Source organism: Gymnoscopelus microlampas, assembly GCF_963454915.1.
Source record: "Gymnoscopelus microlampas genome assembly, chromosome: 22".
Classification (NCBI taxonomy): Eukaryota; Metazoa; Chordata; class Actinopteri; order Myctophiformes; family Myctophidae; genus Gymnoscopelus; species Gymnoscopelus microlampas.
In genome coordinates, this window is record NC_139959.1 from 29,892,827 (window position 1) to 29,911,758 (window position 18,932).

At 39.3% G+C, this 18,932-nt stretch overlaps 1 protein-coding gene across 1 annotated transcript in view; it reads right to left on the reverse strand.

Annotated features, from left to right (window-relative positions):
• Positions 1-16,984, reverse strand: part of pkd1l1 (polycystin 1 like 1, transient receptor potential channel interacting) — a gene marked incomplete at both ends in the record, with an annotated part of 78,148 nt that extends 61,164 nt beyond the window's left edge. Inside the window, 4 exons of the mRNA XM_084048678.1 lie at positions 612-787; positions 1,883-2,005; positions 3,494-3,644; positions 16,849-16,984. Coding sequence (XP_083904804.1) covers positions 612-787; positions 1,883-2,005; positions 3,494-3,644; positions 16,849-16,984 — 586 coding nt within the window. The remainder of the gene's footprint in view (positions 1-611; positions 788-1,882; positions 2,006-3,493; positions 3,645-16,848) is intronic.
• Positions 16,985-18,932: the final 1,948 nt, after the last annotated feature.

Sequence of the window (18,932 nt, forward strand, 5' to 3'; positions counted from 1 at the left end):
ACAGTGAGCTTGTACATCTGCTATTTTTGAACATTTTTGAAAGAATCTTGAAAGTGTGAGAACTACTGATTTAGAAGCCATTTGTAGAATCTGCCTCAGTTCTTAATCCATTAAGACCGGGAGCGCATCTGTGTCATTTTAGATTTTAGCGTCGGCTATTAATAAAATGTGCTGATCTACAAGCTCATAGCTCGGCACCGAGTGCAGCGCTATGAGCTTGTAGATCTGCTATTTTTGAAAAGATACATATCTAAAAATCTTTTCTAAATCCAAACAGTATGTTGCTATATCAGTGGTGCTCCAACTTTTCCATGTCAAGGACCCTCAAAATTATATGTATTTGGTCGCGGACCTCCATCTCAAAATATGTTCCAGGGACCCCCAGAAGCACAGATCGGAGTAAAAACAAATCGCTTTAAAACATCTATATATATTCAAACATTTGCACAAATTGTCCACGATTTTTCAGAGAAATAGCAGATCTACAAGCTCTATTTTTGAATAACCAAAAGAAATCTTAAAATGACACAGACGCATTCCCGGTCTTAAAGGGGTTTATGGGTCTAATGGTGCCTTTGAGGTTGTAAATGAAGGAGCGGTGGGATTTGGACCTGTGGGCTGGTCCGGACGTCCAGCAAGCATTCCAGAGAGCTGGATGATGAAGCGCCTCCCGGCCTGCAGGTGTTCAGTGGAGGGAGTCAGGCTGATGCCGTGGAGGAACGGACCGTGTGTTCTGTACACTGAAAACCAGCTCTGGTCTTCTCCACAAGGCTGCCACTGTATGCTCCTATATGCACATGAATAGAATAGAATAGGACAAATTAGGACAGGATAGAGTAGAATAGAATAGAATAAATTAGGACAGGATAGAGTAGAATAGAATAGAATAAATTAGGATAGAATAGAATAGAATAAATTAGGGTAGAATAGAAAAGAATAGAATAGAACAGAACAGAACAAATTAGGACAGGATAGAATAGAATAGAATAGAGCAACTACAGCCTCACAGCATGTCACAGGTTCGAATTCCGATCCCCATCTATCTCGCCCCATTTCCTGTCAATCTACTATACTATCAATAAAGGCAGAAAAAGCCCCCAAAACATTGTCTTTTCATAAAAAATAGAATAGAATAGAATAGATTAGAACACGATACAAAACAATAGCACTTAAATTATTTTTTCAACATCAATATCGTATTGTATTTCACCTCAACACAGACACTTTAAATGGACATGCACTCAGACCTGTGAGGTCAACCAGGGTATCCCTGCCCGGCGGACACAAAAGATAAACTATGAATTATGAAATGCAAAAACGTTCAAAAATGTTATGAATCTTGAAAGGTTTTGTCAGATCGCATTATTCCGGGACTGGTGAGATGGTCACGATATAACATTTTGAACAGGCTTGCATCTTTAGTCACGCAGCAGCAGAAAACGTAAGATTAACGAATGAAGGCAAGAAAGTAATATAGAAGAAAAACAAAGGAAGGCCTGTGTGATGAAGATGTGATAGAGCAGTGGTTCTCAACCTGAGGGTCGGGACCCCACATGATTTTAGGGGGTCCCTAGATAACAGTAAAGTGACAATTTAAGGACTTTTAAGATCTAAAAAAAAGAAGAAAAGAAAAGAAAAAAGACCATTACTGCTTCAAAAGTAATCAACAAACTATACAATAAAAAAAATGGTCAAACATTGGTCTAATTGTCAAATAATATAAGAAAGAGGCAAACATTTTGAAAATAGCCGATCTACAAGCTCACAACGTCTCGCGTTCCAAGTGCTTATCAGGGTGGGGGGTCCCCAGTTCAAATATGATTATTTTTGGGTGGTCACCGCCTGAAAAGGTTGAGAACCACTGTGATAAAGGATGTCTCACCTTTCTCCCGTGGCATGTTCTCCTGGAGCTTGTTCCCCTCCGTGAGAAGATGTGTTGGTCACCAAACCGTGGAGCTTCTGACCACAGTGACATCTGCCTCTGGTCAACGCTGCTATCTGGTACCTTCAGCACCAAATACTGAAGATGAAGCTATGTTGCCTGCTTATTTTGCAAGTACCGTTTGAGTGCAATTGTAATACAAAGACAATTCCTTGCAGAGCACACATACAGTGTATAGACAGTAAACAGAGTTTACTGTCTATAACTAACAAAACTCCTCTAGGTCAGTTTTTACACCCTAAGACATTTAAATATAGAAAAAAAGCAAAAAAGAAATAGCAAAAAAAGAATTTTGCCTTGTGCAGACACGACACAGCACTGTATTACAACAAGGCAGAGAATATACCACACACACACACACACATACACAAACGCACACGACACGCATGCGCGCGCACACACACGCACACACACACACACACACACACACACACACACACACACACACACACACACACACACACACACACACACACAAATAGATGCCATACAATCATGTGCTTCTGGTCAGATTTCTTGTAATATCTACAGTATTTACATTTTTATTTTAATTAATTAAAAAAAGATCTGCATTCTGTTCAAACAGAATAACTCTCACTATTTATAATTGTTGGAGGAACCATGATAAACATTTTGGTTATGTGTATCTGTCTGCAGTCTGCACTGCTTTATAGTAAATTTTCTGCATTCAAGGAGCTTCCATTTCTAAATAATTTTCCTCCTTGGGCCAGATTGGATGCCCTTCCCCCAAGTTCTTCATTGGAAAGATGAAAGCAAGCATAACCCAAAGAAAATATTCCATGTTTATGTAACTTTCACCAATAACAAAACCTAATAATTACAAGGGGTGGGGATTTTAATCTGATGCAATTAATGGTACTGATCTCTTAGGAAAGAAATAGTGTGTAAGCTATCAACTGGATGCTTTTCCTAAAAATAAACATCTGAACCGCATCTAGAGAAGTTTAGGCTCAATGTTAACATTTGCCTTTTTCAGTGGTGTAAAGTGAGTATGTTCAATTTTCAGTACTTTTACATCTACCCCACTACATCTCAGAGGCAAATATTATACTTTTACTCCACAACAATTATTTGAAAACTTTAGTTACTAGTTACTTTGTAGATTTGGATTATTATTACAAAACATACATTACCCACTTCAGCCCTAACCTGACACCGTCAAATGGAAGAAGCTTGCGACACACATTTGTTTCACAGCCTACTTTCCGGAGGGAGGGGGGTTTACCAGGCTACTTCAGCCCTAGATCTATAAGCTCACAATGTGTCACAAAGCAACACATTGTGAGCATGTAGATCTGCTATTTTCAAAGGATTTTATACATTTTATAGGCCCACATTTGAAAACTTGTGAAATGGGACCTTCTGCATAAAATGAGTACTTTTACTTTTGGTACTTTAAGAACAGTTTGATGCCAATACTTTTGTAGGCTACTTTTACTCAAGAAATACCGTACTTGCACTTAAAATGTGCGTATCCTACTTCTTCCATCACTGGTCTTTGTATAATTGAATTGTCTCGTATAGGCTTACCCTCCATCCAGGCAGCGACGGCAGCAGCCAACGGGGTCAACAAGGTCAGCAGCAACACCTTGGATCTCATGCAGACGGTCCGCTCCGGATCCGGGGGTCCTCCGGGGGTCCAGGCACCCCATGAACCACGGCGATGACCATACCTCGTTACCTGTTGAAGAACCCCACAGCAACACACGTTCAGTGCACTCTCAAACTAGCACGACACGTGATCTAAATCAACCTATGAGCGAAGCGCGTGTCGTGTGTGTATTTTACCTGCAGCCTGTGGTACGACGGTTTGCAACCCGATGGCGAGAAGAAGCAAGCATGCGGTTGGAAAACCCATTATTTGTGGAAAGCTTGATGCGATCTACGAAACATCTACCATACAAGATAGATGATCTGATCTACGACCATGTTCCACTGCAGTGTGTGAGTGTTGAGAGGAGATAGAACGGCGTTGATCACACATAGGAATTTAGGGGGGGCGTGCGTTGACACCACAACGTGCGTGCATCCAGGTTCTATCAATGAGCTACTGTATGCTGATGGTGCTGATGATGATGCAAGAAACTGACTTCCCCTGAATAGAGATGAAACGAGGAGGAGAAAGGGCCATAAAAGCGAAGTCATCTTTAATTGTTAATAATTTAACTCCTAATGTATGGAGTGTAACCTAATGGCAGTGGTGGAAAGTAACTAAGTACATGTACTCAAGTACTGTACTTAAGTACAATTTTGAGGTATTTTTTTTTTACTTTACTGGAGTATTTCCAATTTTCAATACTTTTACTGCTTTTGCTCCACTGCAATTATTGGACAACTTTATATACTAGTTACTTAGTAGATTTGAAATGTTACTACAAAACATGCATAAACCACTTCAGCCCTACTTTATATAGACATTTGAAAATAGCCGATCTACAAGCTCACAATGCGTCAGGCATTGTCAGCTTGTTGATCAGCCATTTTCAAATGATTTTATACATTTTGAAAACATGAAATGGAAGATTTCTGCACACTGAGTACTTTCACTTTTGGTACTTTAAGTACATTTTGATGCCAATACTTTTGTACTTGTACTCAACTAAATTCTGAATACCAGACGAGACGTGTACTTGTAACAGAGTATTTCTGCATTGTAGTGGGCTACTTTTACTTAATGGGCCACTATAAAGAGTCCATTTGGTTACATTTGTAGGCTACATTCTAGGAGTTATAAATGGATACATTTGCACAAGAGGATTTTACCCTTTTTTCAGGAGGCCTTAATTCTGTCTATATGGGATATAGGCCTATAATAGCCTAATAGGTATATCATTCTCACATGGTCTAATAATTAGACTAATTGCTTTCACCAGAGCAGAGGCAGCCTTGACTTTGTCCCCCGGCCTTGCAGTATTTGGAAGATACAGCTAGCCTAGAATAACTTTGACTTGCTGTTAAAGTGTTGTTCAATTATTTATATAGCCTAGTAAGCAGACATGGCCAGTGTAATGATGACGGAGGACTGACTGCATCATTTAGTGACTTCATTGAGTGTCTTGTCATGGTGCGTGTCTGTCCTTCATTTGGTTACAATCCACTTGACCTAACACCTGCATTTTATGACCTCGGATTTCTTTACAAAGCTGGTGGTTTCTTTCTCTTCATAGTATGAAGAGAAACACGCAGGAATAGGGAGAAAGGGCGAACGTATGAACTTCATACGTTCGCACTTTTTCTCCCTATTCTTGCGTGTTTGGCCTATAAATAAAAGAGACGGTTTGACTTTGACCGCACAACACAATCCATTCCAAACCTAGGTTTTAAAGGAGCTGGGCTATTATGAACGCTGTCAAAAATGTCTGGGACAATGAACTATTTACATTTTTCTCCGGTGTAGCCTACATACGTGATTTTATGAAAGCATAACTTGTCAAAATGGAAATAAAAAAAGCCAGTAGACAGTGTCAGGGAGACAATTAACGGCCCGGCTATTGTCTCATGTCATGTTTGTGTCACAATCATAGAATTATTCTGGGGTCCCAGGGCCAGTATGTGGCTACCACTGTGTGGTTATGTGCACTGTGCAGGCCAGGGGTCAAGACGTGTTGTCCGTGGCAAATTTTAGATTTTGTTTTAACATGACATAATAATGTTCTTATTTTGATCATAAGATAATAATGACACTGACTGATTGAGGCTACTATGACACTATACATTCACCCGCAACTCTGAGAGTGTACACTCTCTGTAATGGTACATTTGGACCACCTTCAAGGAACGACAAAGGCCCCTCAACTCACTTTGAGGACCACAGCATGTCCATGGCAAATATAGATTTTTTTTTTTACAAAAATCTCCAACACAAGCTCAAGCTGGCATGGCGACGAACCCTGTGCCTGGGCTACTATTTTAATCCTGTTCGTTCTGTCCATTCACAGTCGTCACTTTGACGGTTAGATATTCGTGGAGATGGAAAATTAATTACCAGTCGAGAGTTCATTTTATGGGACAGACAGGCTGAGACAGGGCTCCTAATATTAACCGTTAAATCGAAGGAAGTAGTAAATAATCCTGTCAACAAATCTGAAACAAACGTTTTTATTTCATGTGGTGCATTATTTTGTCTTGTCACTGTAGTCTAGTTTTATTACTGTATCCACAGATTGATTGCTAAACGCTTTGGTTTATACGCGGCTTGCTTCACTTGAGGCCCTAACAGGGAGGGTTAGCCCAATGCCATCATTCAAAGCAGTGCATGGATTTCCCCCCAAAGTAGGTTATAGGCCTACTCGGGAAATAAACAGATTTGTGTAGTATTATTATTATAGGTGCTTGAGATGGACTGTATTGGTAGGGCTACTAAAGGCTATATTTGGGGAGTTGGATACGGCATTGCACATAATAGCCAGAATCCCCTTCTAATATAAAAGCCCAAGGTATTCATGTTATTGAGACACTAAATGTAGGCTATTATGAGGTGTAGACCACTGGTTCTCAAACTGGGGTCCGGGGACCCCAAGCGGTCCTTGGGTGGGTACCAGGGGGTCCCCAGCAAAATTAGTTAATATAGCATCACAATCATTTAGAACCACTTTATATGTTTATGCAGTCGTGCTGTGAGCTTGTAGATCTGCTATTTTTTAATAGCCAACATATTTTTGAAAAATATTGAAAATGTTTGAAAAATGTTGAATATTTTTATTTTCTTATTTTTACATAAATATTCTTTTCTGGGTGACCCTGGCATAAATCCTTTTCAGATGGGGGGGGGGGGGGGGGGGTCCGCCGCCAAATACATATACAATTTTGGGGGTCCTTGGCATGAAAACGATTGAGGACCGGTGGTGTTAGACCAGTCTGTGGGAGCGGGGTGTTAGGTGGTCTTTAATGGACGCATACATCTGGCACAATTGGTTCCTATCTTACGGCCAGCTCCCTGAGTCCCCGCCGTGCCCTTTCGGAGAGAGGGCGAAAGGCATGTTTGTGGCACGGTTATCTCCACCGTTCCACCTTAAAAAGTTCTTCCGCTTTCCCAGACATCCCCTTTAAGAGGGCGCGTCGTTCTTCGTGGTGGCCGGCAGGGGGCAGCGATAGACTGTATCATCTATCGAAGCCAGCGTTGCCATGTCCGCTTATTATAAGCGACCTGGGGCTTGTTTTTCTGTAAAGTTGCCTGCAAATTATTGGTAGGTTGCTGGTTGCGGTCTTTTGGGCTTGGCTGTAACGTAAAACGTAGTTGCTTACTTGGGCTTGTTAACTAATGTTGTTTAATGCAGTGGTTCTCAAATATTTTCATGTTAAGGACCCCCAAATTAATATATGTTTGTAGACCTAACCTTCTGAAAATATTTTGTGCCAGAGATATACATATAGATATATAGAGATTTTGTGGATTTGAAAATATTCCTACATTTTTACTTTTTTCTCAGGATTTTTCTTTGAAAATAGCAGATCTACAAGCTCACAACGATGCGTTGCGAGCTTGTATATTTTCAAATAGATATAGTCACTTCTTTTGGGCTTGTTTTCATAGACCACCTGGTTGCTTATTTCTCTCGCACAATCTGGCAACAGTGATTGAAGCTGTTCGTGCCAGTGTCAGAGGCACAGTGGGGGGAGATCAACACGCATTTTGTCTGTCTATTTTGTTATGGAATAGGCTTTATATATCTATTATATATCTCGTTCTTGTTGCTTTGGCCTTCATCTCCACAAAAATGCCAGCATATCAGCAGTTGAACCGTCAAATAAAATTAAATGAAAATAAACGTTCATCCCCCTTATACTTTGGGATAATAAATGTTACGTATGGTGTTAATTCGATTTCGTTATCTCCGTTGTGCTATGGGTGTTGCTTGCCGACAGATCTACAAGCTATTACATTGCCTTGCCACTCATTGTTATATTTTTATAGATCTGTTCTTGTCGGCAAGCAACACCGCTGTACGATGGCGTATAAATTGGGCTTTATGTAGCCTACTGTAAGCATAGTCTGCATGCCTCAAAACACTTATTTGAGGTGGTGGATAAATCTTCAAAAAGTATTATTAATTCGAAGCGACATGCTGTCATGTAATGTTGCAGGTGCCAAACAAAACGATGCTTTTATTCAAGCTATTCAAAGACAAATTCCTGTTTTTATGAAAGCATAATCAATTATATTTTAATTTATAATTTTTTCTAACATACCAGACAGAAGAGTTTTAATGCAAAACTGCCTCGTGGTGAATTTAACCCTGTGGTTAAGCAAATAACTGTTTTGCTTATTTTGCTTCCTTGAGGATAAATAACCTTTCAATATAGCCTATACCTTTTCTGTAGCTCACAGCCTCACACGAATACAAAAATGCCCATTTTCAGGATCAGAATTTTTACTATTTTTTTAGTCAGTCTTCAAACCAACCCCTCTCCCAAATTCATGGTTTTAATCTTGCAAAATCAAAAGGTTGTGACTGTTCTGAAGACTTATTTTATCTATCTTTTTTCTAGTTGACCAAGTATTGTAGAATACTGTCTAATGTTTCCCAAGCAGTGGATCGGGACCCATTTCTGGGTCGTGGAACAATTTTTATGGGTCGTGAGTAGCCTAAATATCCCTTTTATTTTGTGTTTTTTATTATTCTAAAATATTTTTTAAATAAAAAAAAAATCATGAGTTGAAAACAAATTCAAAAATGTTTCTAAAATTATTTCAGGAATAAAATAAAAATGAATCAAAGAAATTCCCTAAATTAGAAAACAAATGTTTAAGAAGTAGTGAAAATGGCAGATCTACAAGCTCACAACACTGAGAGCTTGTAGATCTGCTATTTTCACTAGTTTGGTTCTCGGGCAAATGTCAAATTTCTCTTTTGGGTCTTGAGCAAAATAGTTTGGGAACCACTGGACTCTAATGTACTTTAGACTATTTCCCAATTTTCCTTCTACTTTGACACAAGGTATCTGGACCTTCCCTTGAACTGTTTACCAACTCAGATTACACAGACAGGTGGTTAAAACATTGTTTTTGAAATTATATAATTCACAAATGACCTATTAAGGCTGCATGCTTCAAACACCTTGTGGTAGTTCTATTATGTGTTGTCTTTAGAAGGCATTTCGTTTTCAATCTTTCATTGCAACCGTTCAGATGTTTCTCTTCTTGTCATGAGGGAAAATATAGACAATCTTTTTTTTTTCAGAAGTGAAGCCCAACAAATGACAAACTTAAAACAGAGTGTGTAGGCCTATAGTGTGGTTTGTTGCATGGCACATAAACATCAGTCAGTTGAGGACAATTAAAGACAACAAAGGAACCAAAGTGTTGATTCACCCAAATGTCAAACTGTAATCTATAATGATGAAAATAGAATTTGTAAAGTTGCCTGCAAATTATTGGTAGGTTGATGGTTTGTGGGCTTGACTGTAAAGTGGGCTTTGTGGGCTTGACTGTAAAGTAAAACGTAGTTGCTTATTTAGGCTTGTTAACTAATGTTGTTTAAACCAGTGGTTCTCAAACATTTTCATGTTAAGGTTTTGTAGACAGTCATGTTAAAGACCCCCAAATTAATATATATTTGTATATATTTGTTGAACACACACGTACACGCGGCACGCACACGCATGCACGCGCACACGGACGCACGCACACACACACACACACACACACACACACACACACACACACACACACACACACACACACACACACACACACACACACACACACACACACACACACACACACACACACACACACACACACATGAAGAGGAGAAAAACAAATAGCCTACTTAATAATAAATACATAAACGTATTCTGACTTTTAAGGAAAATATGTCTTTGTCATTGTAAACAGCTCTATTTCACACGTGTTACTGTTCTCATATAGCTTTGGACAGGTTTGAAGAATAAGAACAGGCTATAGAGAAGAGTGTGAAAAAGACCTATTCAAAAAATAAAAAAATCTATTTAATAGTATTTATTTAATTTCCATTTATGCTAATCGCACATTATTGTGTGTATTGTGTGTTAAGCGGTCTTAATTCCTCAAAGTTTATTCTTTAGCCTACATGCCCGATTGCCTTATCTGCTTAATACGTCTACATTATGTCCACTGGTTATTATGTCCATACTTAAATACTATTTGACGATGCTCTTTCCCCGAGGGTGGGGCCCAGGGTGTGTCTGTGTGTGTGTGTGTGTGTGTGGGGGGGGGGGGAGTGTCCTGTGGGTGAAGTAGTCGGATTACACTCCAAACAATCCTCAATCACACAGAAACTATTAACACCGTAACATGCAGATCTGATCAGAACCGGAACAACGACAGCCAGGGGGTCAGGGCAGCAATAAGGGCCCCCAGTGGTGGAAAGTAACTAAGTACATTTACTCAAGTACTGTACTTACGTACAATAATTAGTTTTTTTTTTACTTTACTGGAGTATTTCCAATTTTCAATACTTTTACTTCTACTCCATTACACCATTGTGTAGGCCTATAGTGTGGTTTGTTGCATGGCACATAAACATCAGTCAGTTGAGGACAATTAAAGACAACAAAGGAACCAAAGTGTTGATTCACCCAAATGTCAAACTGTAATCTATAATGATGAAAATAGAATTTGTAAAGTTGCCTGCAAATTATTGGTAGGTTGATGGTTTGTGGGCTTGACTGTAAAGTGGGCTTTGTGGGCTTGACTGTAAAGTAAAACGTAGTTGCTTATTTAGGCTTGTTAACTAATGTTGTTTAAACCAGTGGTTCTCAAACATTTTCATGTTAAGGTTTTGTAGACAGTCATGTTAAAGACCCCCAAATTAATATATATTTGTATATATTTGTTGAACACACACGTACACGCGGCACGCACACGCATGCACGCGCACACGGGCGCACGCACACACACACACACACACACACACACACACACACACACACACACACACACACACACACACACACACACACACACACACACACACACACACACACACACACACACACACACACACACACACACACACACACACACATGAAGAGGAGAAAAACAAATAGCCTACTTAATAATAAATACATAAACGTATTCTGACTTTTAAGGAAAATATGTCTTTGTCATTGTAAACAGCTCTATTTCACACGTGTTACTGTTCTCATATAGCTTTGGACAGGTTTGAAGAATAAGAACAGGCTATAGAGAAGAGTGTGAAAAAGACCTATTCAAAAAATAAAAAAATCTATTTAATAGTATTTATTTAATTTCCATTTATGCTAATCGCACATTATTGTGTGTATTGTGTGTTAAGCGGTCTTAATTCCTCAAAGTTTATTCTTTAGCCTACATGCCCGATTGCCTTATCTGCTTAATACGTCTACATTATGTCCACTGGTTATTATGTCCATACTTAAATACTATTTGACGATGCTCTTTCCCCGAGGGTGGGGCCCAGGGTGTGTCTGTGTGTGTGTGTGTGTGTGTGGGGGGGGGGGGGAGTGTCCTGTGGGTGAAGTAGTCGGATTACACTCCAAACAATCCTCAATCACACAGAAACTATTAACACCGTAACATGCAGATCTGATCAGAACCGGAACAACGACAGCCAGGGGGTCAGGGCAGCAATAAGGGCCCCCAGTGGTGGAAAGTAACTAAGTACATTTACTCAAGTACTGTACTTACGTACAATAATTAGTTTTTTTTTTACTTTACTGGAGTATTTCCAATTTTCAATACTTTTACTTCTACTCCATTACACCTCAGAGGCAAATATTGTACTTTTAGTCCACTACAATTATTTGAAAACTTAAGTTACAAGTTACTTTGCAGATATACATTATTACATTATAAAACATACATTAACCACTTTAGCCCTATTGTATACCTAATTGAAAATAGCCAATCGACAAGCTCACAAGTGTCACATTGCAAAATGTTGTGAGCTTGTAGATCTGCCATTTTCAAACATTTTAGTGTAGCCTACTTTTACTTTTGGTACTTTTAGTATATTTTGATGCCAATGCTTTTGTACTCAAGTAACATTTTAAACACGGGCCTTTTTCTTGTAGCAGAGTATGTGGTATTGCTTGCTACTTTTACTTAAGTACAATATCTGAGTACTTCTTCCACCACTGAGGGCCTCATTCACAGGGGTCAGGCGGTGCATACTTCGTCGTGCGACGGCGCCGCGTGTCGAAAATAGCCAGACCTGCAAGCTCACGACGAGCTTGCAGCAGATCTGGCTATTTTTTCGTAAATGAGGTGGGTTGGATAACATGCTCCTGTAGCCCAATGGAGCTGACGCTGCCGTAAGGCCCCCCCTATCTACCCCCCTTTGTTCTATCCCATGAATACCCTCCTATCTAAAAAGGAGTGGGTGAAAAAAGTTGGCCTGAAACCTTAGCTGGCTGAGTCCCAGACGGTCAAGTGTCCTATTATATTTCTAGCGCAGGCAATTTAAAGGGGGGGGGGGGGGGGACAACACAGTGCAAAGTAAAAAGAAACAAGCCATAGTGCTTTCTTGCAGTTTAATCCTTTTAGCATCCTTTTGTATAGAACTGTACCTTCTGTGCTTTTTTGGGGGGGAAACAAAAAGTATTCAATCAATCAATCCGAATCAATCAATCAAAGAAGTGAGAACTCGTTCGTTCAGACCTGCTTTTGCTATAGACATCCCTTACTGCTTGTGTCACCTGCGGCAAAGCAATAACACGCTACTTCATCAGTCTGACATTTGACATAGGCCTGCGACAACATTAATAAGGACGTGTCTGTTATGACGTGCAGGGACTGACTGACTGACTGACTGACTGACTGACTGACTGACTGACTGACTCACTGTCTATTGGCCAACAGAAGCTCAGCTGATTTATCATGTTCATTTGATATTCTCGTCGCAAGGGATCCTTGCCTATAGTCAACTCGGAGGGGAGGGGAGTATATAGGCATATGGCTGCATATAAGCTGATTTTGCAGACAAAAGTCGTGGGACTTAAACAAAAGGTTTTGTCTTTTTGAATAATTGGATGCAATGACAGGGGGTGCTGTTAGGAACAGGTTCTATAGGGAACAAAAACGAATTATCCACAGAACGCTAATATATCTAATATTGAGCAGAGTTTTTTTTAGCCTACTATTAGGGCCTATAGTTAAAAAAAGATTGACACATGTAGAAGTAAGTAGTAGTTAAGTAAGTAGGCCTACACATGTATGTATGTATGTATGTATGTATGTATGTATGTGTGTGTGTGTGTGTGTGTGTGTGTGTGTGTGTGTGTGTGTGTGTGTGTGTGTGTGTGTGTGTGTGTGTGTGTGTGTGTGTGTGTGTGTATATATATGTATGTATATATATGTATGTATATATATATATATATATATATATATATATATATATGTATATATATATATATATGTATATATATATATATATATATATATATATATATATATATATATATACACACACACATAACTCTGAGAGAGTATATGCCACACACACACACACACACACACACACACACACACACACACACACACACACACACACACACACACACACACACACACACACACTGACTATGGTTCTTCTTTCATCCGTGCAGCCACCGCTCTCCAGCCTGATTCCGTGGTATGAGGGGGGTCAAAGGTCATGGCTGGACGTGATTGTTCGCAAATCCCCACGACGCGAGGACGCGCGCGAGCGCGCACGCGCACGGGTCACACAGGCGAGAGTTCGTCGAACAATGATTACCTTCTGAAGAACATTCTTTACAGGAGGTGGTTTGTTTACGTGCTATCTCGTCATGATCACGGACAGCTGATGTGATTGAGCCTGTATAAGACGGTCTAAACAAGACTTAATCATTAAGGGTTTTCTGTTCAGTATTAGTTTTTTGTTCTGCAAGCCTCCTACTTTTTCATTTACTTCCAACAAGTAGCCTATATATACATCTGAACAAATGGACCCCTAATGGTCCATTTGGTTTCATTTAGGCTATAGGCCTAAACTCTCAGAGTTAGGTGGATAATTTACACTATTTATGCCTGCAGGGTTCAGCCTCTGGCATATTAATTACAATTTTAACATATGCCATTTTACAACAAAATGTAGGTTACAATTAAAATAGGCCCACTCCCTCTCTATCGTGTTTTAATTGTTGTGGAAAGCTCCACTTTGTATAAGTTTGCCATGTATTGTTTTCAACACAAAAAGTTAGTAATGTTTGTAATAGCCCCACCCACTTTGCTCCAAAAGAACAACGGCCATAATCTGCATTTAAGAATAGAATGTTCTGCTATGAAATGCATGATTCTAGTCATGATATGATATTGACAGGGGGTCATTTAAACCAAACACAAGTGCTATTCAGTCATTCGTGTCACTGGAAAGTGAGGTAGTTTAAAACTGTTCCTTTTCCTTGATGACAAAATGTGTGTTTAATGAGGAAATTGTGTTTTGTGTTTGAGTCAATTGTTTTTGCATTGTTTTGTGTATTTTTTTTTTACATCCCATTGGTTCTGACGTGGCCAGGGCTCAACCTTTATTTTTGGTTCAACCAATATCGAATTTATTCCGTGTGCTTTTAAAGACCCAATCGCTAATCCGAATCCAAACAAAGAGCAGGCTTGTCAGCACAAATCAAGTGATTGGATTGGAGGCATTCTTAATCCTCAAACTGATTGGCAGTTCTCTGAGTCACAGTGAGAGTGTCATAATGAAGCTGAATAGCGTTTTAAAAACACGACGTGTCAACGTTGGCAGAGTTTCATTTTATTCGAGTTGTTATTCAGATGTTGCCTTGAATTAAAATAAACACAACATAGCACTTACATTTGAACGTGTGAATAATCAGAAGATTTCTATGACTTCTCTCAAAGTCCAGCATGTCGTTTAGATTAAAAAATATATGTATTAACATTTGGGTTATTCAGATATAGGCAACATTTCTCATGATATGAGCTTGATGTATCTTAACTAACCAGCAGCTGGCTTTTGTTAATTAATTAACACATTTTAATAAAACATTAAGCACAAAACTTGGGACAAAAATTTGAATTGCACCCTGGTAATTTTCCTTTTATAAATATAAGATCAATTAACTGTGATGGCATTTGTTTATAGCCTTTGTTTGTTCAATCAATCAAACTCAATCAAATATTTGTTTTACAAATATAGCTCCATGGCAACATACATGTTGCAACATGGCGTGTATTCTGTGACAACAGTACAGGGTATAAAATGAACTCTGTCAGAGTTACAGGTGGATAAATTAACACTGGGATTATACTGTATTCTAGTAGGCCCTAGTCTGTTTACACAGCATTGGTTCTCAAAGTAGAGTCGGGGGACCCCCAGGGGTCCCTCCAGGATGTCCCAAGCATCAGCAAAAGCAGTTAACATATAGCATCACAATCATTTTAACCACTTTATCCATTTATGTGTTGGCTATTCAAAAATAGCAGATCTGCAAAGCTTATGCATCTGATACTTTTGAAAATATTTAGAAAATGTTTCAATCATTTTGATTTCTTTTTTTTAACACAAATCTTCTCTTGTGGGACATGGCACAACATATTTTCAGATGGGGGTCCACGGCCAAATACATATTCATTTGGGGGTCCTTGACACAGAAAAAAAATCGAGAACCACGGTTCTGCTGCTCTCATAGTGGAGTTGAGCTCCATGACCTGCAGTCCCAAAAAAGCAGGATACTGCTTTTCCCCCTTCCTCCCAGCAAAGCCACCGGACTGGCCTGTATGTATCAGCTCCTCGTCTGTTTCTAAACTTTATTCCAAGGTTTTACCACCACTTGAAGAAAACCCCAAAGCCCCCTATTCTGGGGGGAACATTCGCCAGAAATAGCTGCTATTGCTAGAGAAGGGATTTGGTGTAAGAAGAAACAAGAGCAGACCAACACAACACATGTTCGGTTTACTAAGTATAATATAGAGGGTTTAAGTTGTTAAGAAGGTCTCACTGGGTCTGTTATGATTTAATGAACCAGACAGCAGCCACATACTATAAATCAGCCCCTGATGATATGGGTTACAGTTCATCTGGTTTTACATGTTCTGTATTTCTAATTAAGCCCTGGGATTAAGTGGAATGAAATATCAGTCAGTATAATAACAATACTAATAGATCTGCTTTAATTGTATATTGGCTTTAATTATATTGTTCAAAGTGCACATATTCCTATATTTCGCGTACCTTCGTCATTTTACATGGATTTAAGTTAATTGGGTTATTTATTAATTAATCATTGAGCTCAGTGTATTCATGTTTGGATGAATATAAAACAACAATGGTATACCACATTCTCCAAACCTATCTCTGCCTTTTAAAAAAATAATAATAATCATTTTACATTTTAAGAAAAAAATAATTTCATACGTTTTCTAACTTCAAAAAGGCTATGAAGGTCCTGGGAAGGTCTGCTGAATTTGACGTGTCTATATAACGCCTAAAACAATGTATAGGCTATTTGGCTTCAACAAACAGTCACAACAGAGGTTTTGAATGGAAACGTATGGCTGCAGTATATACACAGTGGTTCCGTGGTTAGATCGAGACCCAAAAATGGCCAAACTACAGTGAAAATAGACGATCTGCAAGCTCACAACGTGTCAAGTTGTGAGCTTGTAGATCTGCTATTTTCACAACTTCTTACGTTTTTTTTATCTATTATTCACGCCATGTCTTTGATTTTTTTTTTTTAATTCATGACATTCTCTTGAGAAAATGTTTTAAATGTCTTTTTTTTTTGCCTTTTTAAAAATCTTTTGAAATAATATATATATATATTTTAAATGTCGTGACCCATACAAATACAAATGGGATCCACTTTTGGGAAACAAGTGGGCTATAACACAGGACCCGCCACAGGCTTAAAATCGAGCTATATCGCAGTTTAAAAACCTCCCTGTTCAGCCGGCTCTCCCGTCTCCATGCTGGCCGTGTTTGAGGCTCCCTGGCCCCGCGGGCCCCGTGTGAGAGGCAGCGGGGGAGAGAGACCAGACCCCGACCCAGACCGGGGGGATCGCGTTCCCCTCATTTCCCTCGGCCGAGAAGAAGCAAAACAAAGCTGACACAAACACACAGTTGGTGGGATTAACATAGCAGGTAATGAGTTAATGAATATGTAACTGCAGTCATTAAGGCTCGTGGACCTTTAACCTGTTATCTAAACTCCAAAACGTCAACGCATTACAGCGGCTATAAACCTGCCACTATTGCAGTAAATGGAAGAATTTATTTAACATATAGAGGCAGGTTGTTGGGCCCATTGAGGGGGAAAACAGTGATGTAGAAATTGAATTATTCTTCATTATTTTCGTGCCATACATAGGCAGGCCTATATTTTACAACACACCCGTCCTTACAACCAGTGAAGTTAAAGGTTGGTTCTAGTTAGCCTATGTTTTCACGTATCTATGAAATGCAACGTTTTGGTTGCATTTCATAGAGTAACCCCGGACCCCACGTACCAAAGTGGGGTCTGGGGGCGCCCAGGGGTCCTTTGGGGGTTCCAGGTGGTCCCTAATACCCCTATAGCAAAAGTAGTTAATATACGGTGGAACCTCTGTGTGCGTTGCGTAGTTAATACAGCATCACACTAATTTTAACCACTTTATCCATTTGTACGTTGGCTGTTCAAAAATAGCAGATCTACAGCTCACAGCGTATCTGCGCTGGAAGCTTGTACATCTGCTATTTTTGAACATTGTTTAAAATAAGATAAAATGTTTGGATTTGGATTTTTTTTTTTTTTTTTGTATTTCTTTTTAACATAAATCTTCTCTTCTGGGGTCCCTGGCACGAAACCTTCACAATCAGATGGGGGTCTGCCACCAAATAAACCTCGACATGACAGAGTTTGAGAACCACTGTTTTAGGCTATACTTTAGTCCTTGAAAATATGGACACTCACACAGTCTAACCTGTGTGCCTTTGTGTCAAATGCGATGTCCCTCCCTGCACGCAAATAAAAATGAAAGCACTGTCGACACAGTTGTATTCACAAACGTGTTTCAATGAAGAGAGTGTACACCCGGTCTGTAAAACACAGAGGGACACATCTAGAACAGTTTTGCAACAAATACGTTTTTTTGGGGGGGCAAATCTCGATTTGCAGCCGCCTGCTTCTCTGAATCATGTTGTTTACAGAAACAACCCCATCGCTGTTAACAGACACACTTATAGATAGCTTTGACCAAAATAGGCCTCTAATAGCCTCCTGTATACTCATCGTTTCACACCTAATTAAAGTTTGCGGACTTTGTTTGTTATGTAGGAGGATCTTTACTACAAGAGGGAAAGGGGGGGGGGCAATCCTTGTATGAATGACATCACATGACTTTTGGATTTCACACACACACACACACACACACACACACACACACACACACACACACACACACACACACACACACACACACACACACACACACACACACACACACACACACTTTTTCCTTTTTTTTAGCCTACTGATTAGGCTTACTGATATATGTCTTGTAATGTTATAAATAAATAAGCGAATTAACCATTACAAAGTGACGATTTATTATGGGCGATCTTAATTTTTGTTGAAGGATTCCTATCCTTTACTGAAACGCAATGTTGCTGAATCACAATTTATTTTTTGAGATTGAGGTCGCTATGCTTATATATCAGATTTTTCACAATTTCTGAAATATTGCGAAAATAAACATTTATTTATTTGTATTTATTTATTTAGACAAAAATATACAGACTGGCCAAAATATTGACACCAGGTTGAAAGTGGTTGGGCTTCCATATGACATGTGAACATCTCTCATGTTTGTCCGGATCAACTTGTTAGCTTGTGGACCAGCCTGATCTCTGCGTGGACTTAGCGATGCATGCCCTACAGCAGCACAGTGAGTGGGTCTCTCTGTGTTGGAGCTTAACACTGGATATGTATGTCATTTGTATATGATGCGTTTCAGACGATGACCGTCCAAACCTAAAGCTGTCAT